Source organism: Pygoscelis adeliae, unplaced genomic scaffold (assembly GCF_000699105.1).
Source record: "Pygoscelis adeliae isolate BGI_AS28 unplaced genomic scaffold, ASM69910v1 Scaffold160, whole genome shotgun sequence".
NCBI classification, from domain to species: Eukaryota; Metazoa; Chordata; class Aves; order Sphenisciformes; family Spheniscidae; genus Pygoscelis; species Pygoscelis adeliae.
In genome coordinates, this window is record NW_008824035.1 from 4,756,280 (window position 1) to 4,769,356 (window position 13,077).

The window sequence follows — 13,077 nt, forward strand, 5'->3', positions numbered from 1 at the left end:
GGAAAGATTTTTTGTTTGGGGGGGGTTGTTTTGTTTTGTTGGGTTTTTTAAAACGTAATCTTTTTCAAATGGCATTCAGGTATCAATGGAAACTAAACTTTAGATATACTTAAAAACACCAGTCGTCTTAGTCATCCAACTTGCTGGACACAGCAAAAATCATTCGTCTTATTAAACAGACTGGTTTTTTAAGCAGCATATTATCTGTAGTTACTGAATTTAAATCAATCATTTTAGGCTAATATATCCTATAAGATTTTAAAACTAATAGATCTCAGGCTCTCGCACCTCATTTTTATTCACAGATTGAAAGGTGAAAATAAGCATTTCTTCTATTTCAATTCCCAGCCCATTTCTCAACTTCAAATGAAATACTTAATGAACTGTACTAGTTGAATAAACTGACACAAAGAAAATATTCTGTGCACCTGCAAAAGAGGCCACACTGCCAAAAGCCGGTTTAGCACTTCAGCTAACATCAGTTACAGGTGCTTATGCAGTCACTTTTCCACAGTTCAATGGTTTAATTTTCTTTAAAACTTTGGCAGCTAAACTTTACAGCTTGAGTATCACTTTGGTAGCATTTTATTGCTAGTAGTAGAATAGTAAAATACATTTTTTGAATATTTTAATGGTATTTTAAAGGAGTATCACAAATTACGGCATTAGTATAAGTTTTTGTAATATTTAAATATGACCCGTGTTTTATATATCTGATCTAAATTAAGAACCTTTTCTGTTTTGACCTTTCCTTAAAAAGGAAGTCCTATTATGATTATTTTCTATTCTAGTCATGGTAAACTAGTTTTAGTCTCAAATTTCAAACTTCTTCCTGCCAATTTAAGAGACATTAGGATAAAATAGTGAAACCTCCTGAACTTGAAACTTTCTGGGAGGTTTCAAGGAATGATAAGAACATAAGAACAGCTATATTGGGTCCGTCTCGCCCATTATCCCGCATCTAACAGTGGTAGCAAATACTTAGGGAGAGGGCATAACTGCAAAGAGGTGTAGCCTACCAGCTTGCAAAAAAATAATATTTGAAAGATTTCCAAATCAGAGTGGCATCTAGACCACCATATTTTAACAGCCACTGATGAGCCACCTCTTGTGAATTTGTCTAATTCTATTATAACTCATTGATTTTTGGCCTGTAACACTGAATTACACAACTGAGTTGAATGCTTCATGAAAAAGTTAGCTTAGGGCTGTTTCGCTTTGTAATCTGTTGAACGATAATTTTGTTCGATACTCCTAGTGTTTATGTGGTGAGGAAAGTGAATAATCATTCCCTATTAATCTGTCTTAATATTTAAAATAGTAAGATGACTATTTCTGTAGGAAAGTTTAAAAAAGGACTCAATCACAGAGGGTCATTTGTCCCTTTTTGTGGGAGGGTTAAAAAGAGATGACCAAAATAATCTGCGGGATTCATCTTTCTAGGGAACATACTACATCCTTCTTTTACTTAATGCCTACAGTAAACGGACTTCCCTCTAATGAAGTAATGAGTTACAAAGAAGGCAAAACATAAATCAACAGCCAGTGTGTCTGGGGAAATTGTGCAACATATTGGGAGGGAGGTGCATCTTTTGCCAACTATGTTCAGGAGTAGTAAATATACAACTCTCCATTATACTTGGCTGAGATTCCAGATATCTGTTGTGAGAAACAATCAAAATCTGAAGTGGCACTTCAAAGTAAAGAAACAAAAAAATTAACTATCAACTAAGGCTCTTGAAAGGGTACATTAAATAGAAAGCAATGAGAAAGAACTACATGGCAATGGGCAAACTGACTGAATTATTTAACTGTTATTTGTAACTTCTCTAATGATGACTTTCATAAAGATGGGTTCATCGGTATACTGGAACATGTTCATATGGAAGCAAACAGTAAACAATCATTAGTGAACAAACATTGCAAAAAAGTCTGTAAAACTACACTAGTTTGGTTTCTTAAGAAAAAAACCAGGGTGATCTACTACCTCAAGACTTTTAGTTGAAGTCGTATTTTTTTTAACTCGAACAATTTCAAACTATCAATCAGCCAATACACATTTTGCCATATTGCCTCAGAGCTAATACAGCACATAGTACTGTAGAGATTTATAAACACACATACACACTCCTCTGTCTAACCTAGCACTAGAGTGTACTGACAGAGATTGGACTATAGCCTTCCAGTAGGATATTATACTATAGCCTTTCAAAACCTTCAGCTGCAAATATTTAGCTTACTAAGTGGGCTGGTCTGTTTCTTTTTAAGAGATACTACCTTTGAAACTAGCTATGCATCATAACAATATACACATACTCACAAACACAGCAACGTCACAAAATTAGTAAAATAGACAAAAATCTTAGGAAAAACACTGACATCAAATAAAGTGTGTCAAAAAGCAGTGTAGACTTTTGTAACAGAATTTATGCCACCATTCTAAGTCCCATTCATCACCATCCCCCAAACCTTCCCTGAGGCAATAAAAAGCTGGAAATGAACGTCTCAGCTAGAGAGCTACTGCAGGAAAATGTGTAACTCATGATGGAAAAATATTTTTCTCCCTATTTAACATATTTTCATGGGGATAACCCCTTGCCCCAAAGTAAGGCAGATTAAACCAAGTGCAAAGGGAATAGAAACAAGGGGAATAATTGATGAGAAGCAATCTTTGGTGAAATCGGAGGCAGAGGGACTATTAAAAAAAGAAAAGGGGTTCTTTGGTAACCAACTATGCACATAAATTTATTACCTGCACTACTACTCAATTTTTGGGTACAGGGAAAGGAAGGAAAGACTGGCTTGTTTTCTAAATGAGCAACCCAAAGACAGAGAAACACATGGAAATTTTATTTTTATATATATATATCTCTTTACAGAAAGCATTACTGTATTCTTTTGCTGCAATACAAAGATAAACTTTAGCTATGCTGGTGCAAAGCTCATTTCCATGAATCAAGGACAACTAAGTAATACCAAGCTTAAGTCATGAGGTCAAAATATACCAAGCCTGCATTCTGACTGAAATGAAAAGTTATCTTCAAACCTTTAGCTTGCCTGAGAACAGAAACCATTTGTTTTAGGAACAGAAGTAGACTTTAATTGATCATCACAATTCTTTAAAACCAGATTAAACTGAATGCTGCAGAGGAGAAAAATCTATCAAGTACAGTGTCATCCTCACAACACCTATGACAAACAGCACAGAACAACGTTTGATATCACTACTATGAGAGCAGTCTTCCAGTGCAGAGAAAGATTATAAAGTCATATTTGCTTAAGGAAATAAGCAGTATTGCCTCAAACCACAGAAGGCAGCATGTGCTTCTATAATGCATTTCTTTTGAAACTTATCAATTTCAAAATGTTAATTTTCCCTGAATCATACAGGAGATAATTATTATATGCATGTAGTACACTCAATGTACTGACAAACATCGGACCGCTCAGCCAATAAACTGACATTGCAAGATTAAGATGAACAGGATAGCTTTTATGTAAGAAAAAGTGTCTCTCCTACTTACTCTGACACAGCATGATGCTGTATACAAGCATTAGCAACATTTTGTTTATCAAATGAATAGTTTCAGTTCATACCTGTTTTCGTAACTTTTAAAAAAAAAAATCATGTGGTTTCCTCCATATGTAAAAACACACTGTCTGTATATCCATAGTATCTCAACACCAGCTTGAAAGAGGACTAACCAAATATATGCTGTTTAAAATGCCCCCAAGCCTACTTACAATACTTCTACTTCAAAGCAGGCAAGAAAGAAGGAATTCTTTCTGAGCTCTGAAGTCTGAGCACAGAAACGCGTGACATCCATACCCTGGAGGTAACAATTTAAGCCCTGTCAGGCCTATCAAGGGAGAAACTTCCAAAGACTCCTGGAAGAAACCTTGTCTTCAATTCCCTTGGACTTCAAACTAAGACATTGCCAATGGAAGCATCTCTGTTGACTGACTTAGCAACCCGAACACATAGGGCCATTCAAACTAAATGAGTGTTTTGAACAACCCCATGAAGCATGATTTAAGCTAGAGCAAGCCCAAAACCCACAGGAATATATTAAGCTGATTAAGTATATTCTCTATCTGAAGCGCCTGAAACACCTTAAAGAAAATTCCATAAGAGCGCAAGTAACCTTTCCCAAACATTAAAAAGACACGGCCACAACACCAACTACTGCATCAAAATGGAAAATCAAAACTTTCTAGGCTAGTACTGTTACTATCCTGTACTAGACCTGCTGAGGGTTGGAGCATTCCCAGGTAGCAATCTGTTTTCAGGAAACAAATGTCCACTGCGAAGACACTACATAAAATGTCCAGAACTGAAAGAACTGACTGTTCAAAAGCACAAGTGCCTCAATACAGTTTGAACTTCAACTATCATTGCCATTCTTAAGCTTATTTTAGGAGAGAGACTGTAATCAGCCATTCCAACCATCATTTGCACCCAAGTCTTCCACTTGCCTAGAAGGTTGGTCAGATGGGGGGTATGTGCACATATGTATATATAAAAGAAGAAAATCTTGTTCTCAGAGATTTGCTATAAAGCAAAGAAATGCAAATTTTGGAATACCAAAGTAAGACCTTTCAGTGAGAAAAGCAAGACACTTGCCCTACTTAGCAGTGAAAGCTTCCAAAGGGAGGAGTTAAACTCCTGTAGTTTACAAGAGAATTTTATAACCTGCTATCAATAAAGAAATAATTGCTTTAAAAATTTATCTAACCTCAATTTTAACTAAACACTAATAAAGGTATAAATTCATTAAGAAGCTAAATTTTATTGTAATAGCCAACAATCAAAGTAACCTAATCATATCAGCTTCCCACAATGCTTGTACTCAGAAAACAGCTTCTGGAATCTTCAACTTGATTCCCGAAGAAAGGGAGAAAGATGAAAGAATAATTTAAACAACAACAACAAAAAAAAACCATCGTGGTGATACCTACATATACCTCACTTTTTTTCCTACCTTAGTATTCAGAAGTGACAAGTATCACCGAATACTGTGTCTTCCTCCAGGCAAAATCATAACTACTTAACACCAAGGAGAGGAGCAAGAGAAACTAAGTTTGTGTGCACTCGACCATCATCTATCAAATAAAGCAAATGAAACACTGAGCCAGTCACGAAGGCATTTCCAGCTCAAAGTGACATGTCCATAAAATGGATCCTCCATAAATAAATTAGTGCTCTCCTTCCTGCCCATATGGACTGAAAAGGAAAAAACAAGCTGACATCACAAAAAAACCCAAAAGGCTAAACCTCTTACTCCCCCTTTCCTGTTCCACCACCTGCCATGCAGGGAAACCAGTGGAAAAGAACACTAAACTATTAGGTGCAAAAGGAAACTAGAGGGGACAGTAGCATGCTTACAGGTGCACAGAAAATTACAAGATGGCTTATGAGGGCCAACAGAACTACAAACATTAAAAACTCAGACAGTTCAGCTAGTTTAACTGAAAAGCCTGATAAGTTGAAAACTCTCCTACTAAAAACAAAGCACCTGTACTGGCATGTTACATACTTGAAAAGTTGTAATGACACACTAGTGTTTCTAAAAATAAAGAAAAAAGGAACATTTCTGAAGTGACTAATGTCTCATACTCTGCAGGGATAGCTAGTTGCAGTTGCAGCTAATGATCACACAAAGCATTCCTTATAGACTAATGGTCTATGAAGAAGCACACTTTCACTGGACATTAGCTTAGCAATAGCCTGCAGGCCACTGCTTAAAATATCACGGATGCACCAGTTTCACGTGGGTAACCATTTATTTGGAAAAGACTTATTAAAAAACTCTAGTCTGAAGTTGGTAAACATCTAAAACAAAACATTTTGACAATATTTTAGGAAGATCATATCAATTTACAGATAGCCCATTAGTTGCTACTATAAAGTTGCGTTTTACCATTCTACATTGCTAGGTCACTTTTAAAAATTCTAACAATAAATGCATATGTATTCAAAACCTCAAATTATAAGCTAGAGAACACCAGACAGGACTATTTGCACATACTGTTAGTAAGCCTAATATACATAACCCCATCCATCATGGGCTCTCTGAAGATCTTAACACACCACACAAGAATGTCATCCACTACCCCAGCAAAGCTATCTTTAAGATGAGAGAATGACTGTTTAATCATACATCAGCAACGAAACAGCAGTTTGGAACAGGGAATAAAGGCAATCACTCAACAAGGTCTGCAAAGGTAAGTCCCTACTCTGCAAAGGCTTCTCAGCTACCATCTCTGGTGAAAGAGAAACATTAGGACGTGATATACTCAAAAAACCAACCAACCAAAACACACATCCAAAACCAATGCCAACAGAAAACAGTGCTAGTTAACCCAGTAATTACTCTACTACCTACATACAAGGATCTCCAAATGTTTCATCATTGCAAACACTTGTCAGTTTACTAGTTATTGCATCAATGATATACTCGCACACAATTTGCCAAAAATCCAACATAATACATTTTGCACATCCAAACCCAATGCCAACAGAAAACAGTGCTAGCTAACCCAGTAATTACTACCTACATACAAGGATCTCCAAATGTTTCATCATTGCAAACACTTGTCAGTTTACTAGTTATTGCATCAATGATATACTCGCACACAATTTGCCAAAAATCCAACATAATACATTTTGCTGCTATAAAGATCAACAACAGCGACTAGACAAAATGTATTCATCTAAGTGGCATTTGATTAGAAAGCAAAACCCACCACCTGTGCTGAATAGAGGAAATAAGTGTTTCTTCAATGACCTCGATATACCAGTTTTAAAGAAATGTTACGGCTTCGCAATTTATCCATTCAAAATAATTTTGTCTGATTATGTAAGCTCAGACCAAAGGAGGTGCAACAACACTACAGACCAGAAAGGAAACATTGTTAGAGATGACAACTAATCCCAGAGGGCATCAAGCTCATGCGGAAACAATGGGAAAACAACTAATTGTCAGTCATGGTCTGGCTGCAATGAAACAGCTAAGTTTAGTCTTCTAAAGGTACACAAGTTCAAAAGTGATGCTTCACATACAAGAGCCTTTATGCCAGGCAGAAGGGCTGAGGAGTCAGACAGCCAGAAGACCATGTCTGACACAGAATTTCAAAATAAAATCTTTCACTGGGGTGTAGGTTACCTTACATTTACCACAGGCTAAAACTGTGCAGCTAAAAAGTATTCACTTTTTAGTGAATTATTATTCACATACTGTGATTTCACTGTTCACTGTCAGGTTTTGTCTATCGCCAGTTTTAAATTTAAGAAACAAGGTAAAAAATGGCAATGAAGAATTGACGACAGCATTTGGGGCTAGAGATATTGAAGTTTACCTCCATTCAATTTTTCAAACGTAAATCAGCTGTTCAGGCATTTAGTTGCCTGTATCATTCTTTGCAAACTGTTGTAATGTCCACATCACGAGTGTACCCTGGGAAGTTCTGCTCACAAGAAGCAGTCTCACAAGACAAGCTCTCTCTGCTGCCAGTTCAGCAACAGTGTTCTCAATGTTCTCTATTGACCCACAGAAATACCAAAATCAGTAGATCATTTCTTCACTGTTTGTCATGGTTCAACTCCGGTTGGCAACTAAGCACCACACAGCCGCTCGCTCACCCTCTCCCTCCACCCCCACCCAGGTCGGACGGGGGAGAGAATCGGAAGATCAAAAGTAAGAAAACTCATGGGTTGAGATAAGAACAGTTTAATAATACTAATACTAATAATGGAAAGTAAAACAACAAAAGAGAGAAATAAGCACAAAAAAAACAGGGGAAGAGGGAAAAAAAAAAGGGATGAAACTGCTAACCACCCACCAACCAAAGGCACACCCAGCCAGTCCCCGAGCAGCGATCACTGCCCCCCAGTTTATATACTGAGCATGACGTCATATGGTATGGAATACCCTTTTGGCCAGTTTGGGTCAGCTGTCCTGGCTGTGCCCCCTCCCAGCTTCTTGTGCACCTCCCTCACTGGCAGAGGATGGGAAGCTGAAAAGTCCTTGACTTAGTATAAACATTGCTTAGCAACAACTAAAACATGGGTGTGTTATCACATCATTCTCATCCTAAATCCAAAACACAGCACTATGCCAGCTACTAGGAAGAAAATTAACTCTATCCCAGCTGAAACTAGGACACTGTTTCAAACAGCTGATTGGACACATTAAATGGTTGTGTGCTCCTCTAAATTTTGTAATATATATTAACAGCTGCTTTATTACCATTTGTATTGTAGCATGAAATGTATTCTTTACCCAAGCACATTTTCTGTCAAATAGGGATTTTTTTTTTAAACAACAGATCTATATTTATTCCATTGTCAACTGAAACACGTACATCAACATTTTCAGTATTAAAAAGTTCTTTTTGATTTTGATAGGAGAAACCTAGTACAATTAACAAATCCCTGCCAGCCTTGATATTCTTTCGCACTATACTTGAATTACGGATGAAAAATGGAAAGGGAACTGGAGGTGTAACTGAACCCAAGGCCCCTCTGCAGAATCTGCTTTCAGTACTCTTCTGCTCACTAAACCAAAAAAGGCAAGATACTTGGAAGATCTACACTAAATGGAAACGAAATAAGCAATGCCCCTTCCCCCTCTTCAGGTTTCTACAGAGATGCAGCATTATTTGTCCAACCCATCCAAACAAGAATGAAGACAGCACTGGTACTTCTCAAAAAACTATAGTCATTGGGTGTGCAACAGTACATATGACATCGTCATTGGGTTTTCATCTACATCTGAATGGATGATGGCAGGTTTCAATAGATAAGTATTACATCTGAATGTAGAAAAAGTAAACTGTGGAGAAACAACCACTTCATTGTGTCACTGTTTCAGTAATTGTGCTTAATAGCAAAACACCAGGATGCAAAACCCACTACCAAATTGAGACCTACGTACCTAATGGAACTGAATGACTGTGCTTCCTTCAGTAATTTCAGCCCTGAGTATCAGAAGCTTCAAGTAAAGCCTTTTCAGTTGTAAGAAACTATCAGGTATTGCTTACTTTGCAGTCCTAATTCAGACACTGTCAGCAACACCACCTGATAATCCAGTTCTGCGGGGGGAGAGGGGAGGTGCTCAAGTATGTTTGCATCTCACCTTATGTTATGGACACAGCAGATTCTGTGTTCATACAGTTAAAGTCTTCCTGCATTTTTCTAAAATTAAACATAAGAACCCACAATTTCACCTGTTTGAGAACAGAGAGTTAGCTTTAAAAGTAGAGATGCATTAATTTCAGGGAAAAGAAAACAAATAGCTGAGTAATTTCCTGAACAGTTTTAAGAAGATATATGCCAAGTATTAAGAAAGTAATTTGATAATAAGTAAGATAACAAACTTGCTTTTTTGCCCTCAAATTTTGCCAGTATGTGGAAGCAATGCAAGATATACGGTACTTTCAAGTCAAGTACAAGATTGCTTTTATTCCAGCTCACTTTCAAAGTTACAGGTGACAAAGGGCAAAAATAAGGGTAACTAACTGCATAATGGAAAAACTATGATTTCAGACAGAGTCAAGCTGATCAGTATTGTAAAGAGTATCCACCACAAAAAAACCTGAAAGAAGTAACCATACAATAAAAAATATTTCCCCCATCATCGCCATCTCTGTCTAGCCAGTAAAGGCTTTAAGACTAGGTATAACATATTATTAACTTAACTGGAGCAAATACACAATTTATAAAAAAGAAAAAAGTTTGAAGGCAGTATCTCAAGTGCCTTTTCTAAAACCACTGCTGGTTCTTCTCATGTTTGAGAACAACAGCATTCAGTTTCACGTACTTATTAAGCATCAAGCTCTAAGTATTCTCTGAGCAGATCACTAAATAGACATTGTTTCTACATAAAACTGTGGATCTGGTTTCATAGAATACAAAACATCCAACAGAAGTTAACAGGCAGAATTGTTCCACAATCTGACAATTTATATAACAATGGATTCCCTGCATTTCATCCCTAAAGGCATTCTGCAAAAGTACCCTAAAAGGTAAGCACATGACAGTTCTTGAAACACAGCTCTACCATGGAAAGCAACACTTGCTCGCTACATATATATTTAATCACATCCTTGCTCCCAAAGTAAGAACACCTTTTTAAAATTATTATTATTTATTTCTGCTAGCAAGTGTGAGTCAATTCAATAATTAGACAGGGAGCCAGACTACTGTGGTTCATGCATCAATGATATTGATGCAACCAAATTGTCCTTCTATTTCTTCATTTACTTTTCAATTTGCCTCTAGTGGAAATAGGAACATAATTTAAGGTCCAGCAACTTGTACAGGAAACATAAAGGCAAAAATTAGGTCTAAAGAACTGTAATCCGTGATTTAAAATCCAGAAGAGAAAACAATTAAATTTCAGAGTGCAGACTGAGTTTATAGGACTGACAGGTAGAAAATCTTTCATTTACCGTGTAAAATAAAACAATCTGAAAGAGAACCATTGAGACAAACACATTATATTTATGTTCTCTATTTTAAGCAGCAAGCATCCATTTAAACTTCAAATATATATTACTATTGCACTGAAAATGAAATAGAACCCTAATTGGCTGCTCTTCTCATGCTATATTTCATCTCCTTTACACTCTATAGTAGAAGGATTCCATAAATGCTATGAAAACTGAACTACCTGGTAGCTTACCGGAGAGTTCAAGAGCTCTAGCATTTAACTGTTTTAAATAAAATTGTGTGAGGTTGAAATACTCTTCTCTCCAACCCTCAGCTTACGTATAACAGTATACTAGACAAAACCACTTTTTTTTTTTTTAAATAGGGCTCAGAACTATATGGAGAACAATCTCTACTTTCTGAAACATGCTAAAATGTGTTTACACAGTGTTATTTAAAAATATGCAATAAATGAAGTGGCAAACCATTCAACCATTGGACCTTTAGCCACAAACTTTTCCATACCTCATGCTTACCAAAAACACAGCTCAAATACATACAAGTTATGGCAAGAATAAGTCTTTACCCAAGATTTTTAGGTATGAGAAATTCCTGTGTGTCATTAAATACAGAAGGAGATTTTTCTATATTCTAGAATACAAAAAAACAGAAGTGATCCAAATTAACACAGAAATTTGAACCTAAAAATTTTCATGCAGCTTGATTTCAGTATTTTCTACATCAGGCACAAAAATGAGCACAGATTTCCATTAGAAGTTAAGTTACACAGCTTCATCCAGTGAGCTTTATTAGAAATTTTATTTTAGCTTGTTGTTTTTGTTAATCAGCCCTTTCTTTTAAAAATGCAATTAAAATAAACAGACAAGTGAACATTCAATTTCTGAAGTTGTAATCAGACTACTCGATGAGAGTAGTATAACTAGAGGTAGTATTTCTATCCTTACCCCACCTGCTTACACTCAGAAATTTTATTGCACACCGTTAGGAGACTACCAGCAGTACTCAAGAATACAGGGAGAATTGGATGATGAGCTCCGGTGGAATGCAGAGAAGCCTCTCCTGAGCATTATTCATTTGCTAAATGCTGTCAGTGTACAACTGCTTTACAGGCAGAGACTAAAAGGATTCACCTTCAATCTGTTTTTGAAAGCTTCTATATCTACTATCTAGGTGACAGCTCAGTCTGCTCTCAATCCAAGAAAGTATTTCAAACCGCTTTGTGTTCAATGTACAAGACTCTAGCTCTTTATAATTGGAAACCAGTGTCTGAACTCTTGGCCTTCCAGGCACACTGAAAAAACACAGGGGACCAGAGTTGCAGCACTTCATGTAGCACCCTCTGATATAAGAGGGAATTAAGCAGAAGCCTCTCCTAATCACAGTTTGCTCACCTGAAAGTCAGATAGGCAAATAGACTCTGCTGTGCAGCTTCTTCCAAGGCAAAGAGCTGAACCGTTTGCAATCAGCATCTCCTTCTTTCTACCTCCTACCCCCAAAACAGGGCAGTAGCTCAGATAATCAGTAAAAGTATTTGCACACAGCAGTTTCACACTCATTGAACCCAGGTTCCTCAGCAAAAATGCTGAGGTTTTTTCCAATGACTTTGTTATTTGAAAATACTTTGCATAGGTTTCATCTCTTCCACTCTCAGGAGATTACAATGAAGGACTGTCAGCAACCTACCCAGGCGAGGAAAGGAGAAAAAAGAGACCCCAGCTGTATGGCTGGGCGTAACATACAGCAGGATACAAGGCTCAGGTGCAAATTTGCCGTGCTCAGTTGCGGTCTTCAGCATCAATTGTTCAGAAGTCCAACTTTTGTCATTACAATTGTCTTCACTGAATCGCAAGGCAAACAATGGGGTGCTAAAAAAATTCTTTAAATACATAAAATCAGACTACAGACATACTCAGAAAAGAAAAAAGAAATAAGAAAGTACTATATATTAGCCAAAAAAATTAAAAAATAAGCAAGCAAGATATACATACCCAGTTTTAGGGCAGAAGGAGTCACTTCAATCTCACCACCAATTGGCTGAAAGGCTGCCAGCTGAGCCGCTACCTCCGTCTCAAAAGAGTCTGGGCTATTTCTGTCTGTCAAATTGCCATTGGTGCCATCAGTCTTACGGTGAGTTTCTTGCTCATCATAAACAGCAATCAGCTATCAAAACAAAAGATAATACAGTTCGTATATTTAAAGTATTCCCAAACGTCACCTTTTTTTTTTTTTTTTTTTTGTTAAAAGCAAAACTTATCCTTCATTGGGACTACAAAAATAACAATCTTCTTTCAGAACAGCTAACAATAAACATACTGATTCAGGAAAGCACATACATTCGTGTTTAAATACATTGACTTCAATATGATGTAAGTATATGCTTCAGCACTGCCCTGTGCTGACATGCTTTTCTGAGTTAGCATGCTACCATTAGTGAGCATTTTACATTGTTCCAAAACATTTTAGGGCTGAACATGCTTAAAAGCACAGAACAGCATTTAATTCTTGGGGGTGGAGGGTGTTACTATTTTAAAAAATTTTAGTGCTACTGACTGACACACTGCACAAAGGTAACACAACCATGGAAGCTGTACTGAGCAAGCAGATAACGTGTTATATTTATAAGT

At 36.8% G+C, this 13,077-nt stretch overlaps 1 protein-coding gene across 1 annotated transcript in view; it reads right to left on the reverse strand.

Moving 5' to 3' along the window:
* Positions 1–13,077, reverse strand: part of PARD3B (par-3 family cell polarity regulator beta) — a 415,216-nt gene that overhangs the window by 288,108 nt on the left and 114,031 nt on the right. The window contains exon 3 of the mRNA XM_009333046.1: positions 12,442–12,613. Within this exon, the coding sequence (XP_009331321.1) occupies positions 12,442–12,613 (172 nt within the window). The remainder of the gene's footprint in view (positions 1–12,441; positions 12,614–13,077) is intronic.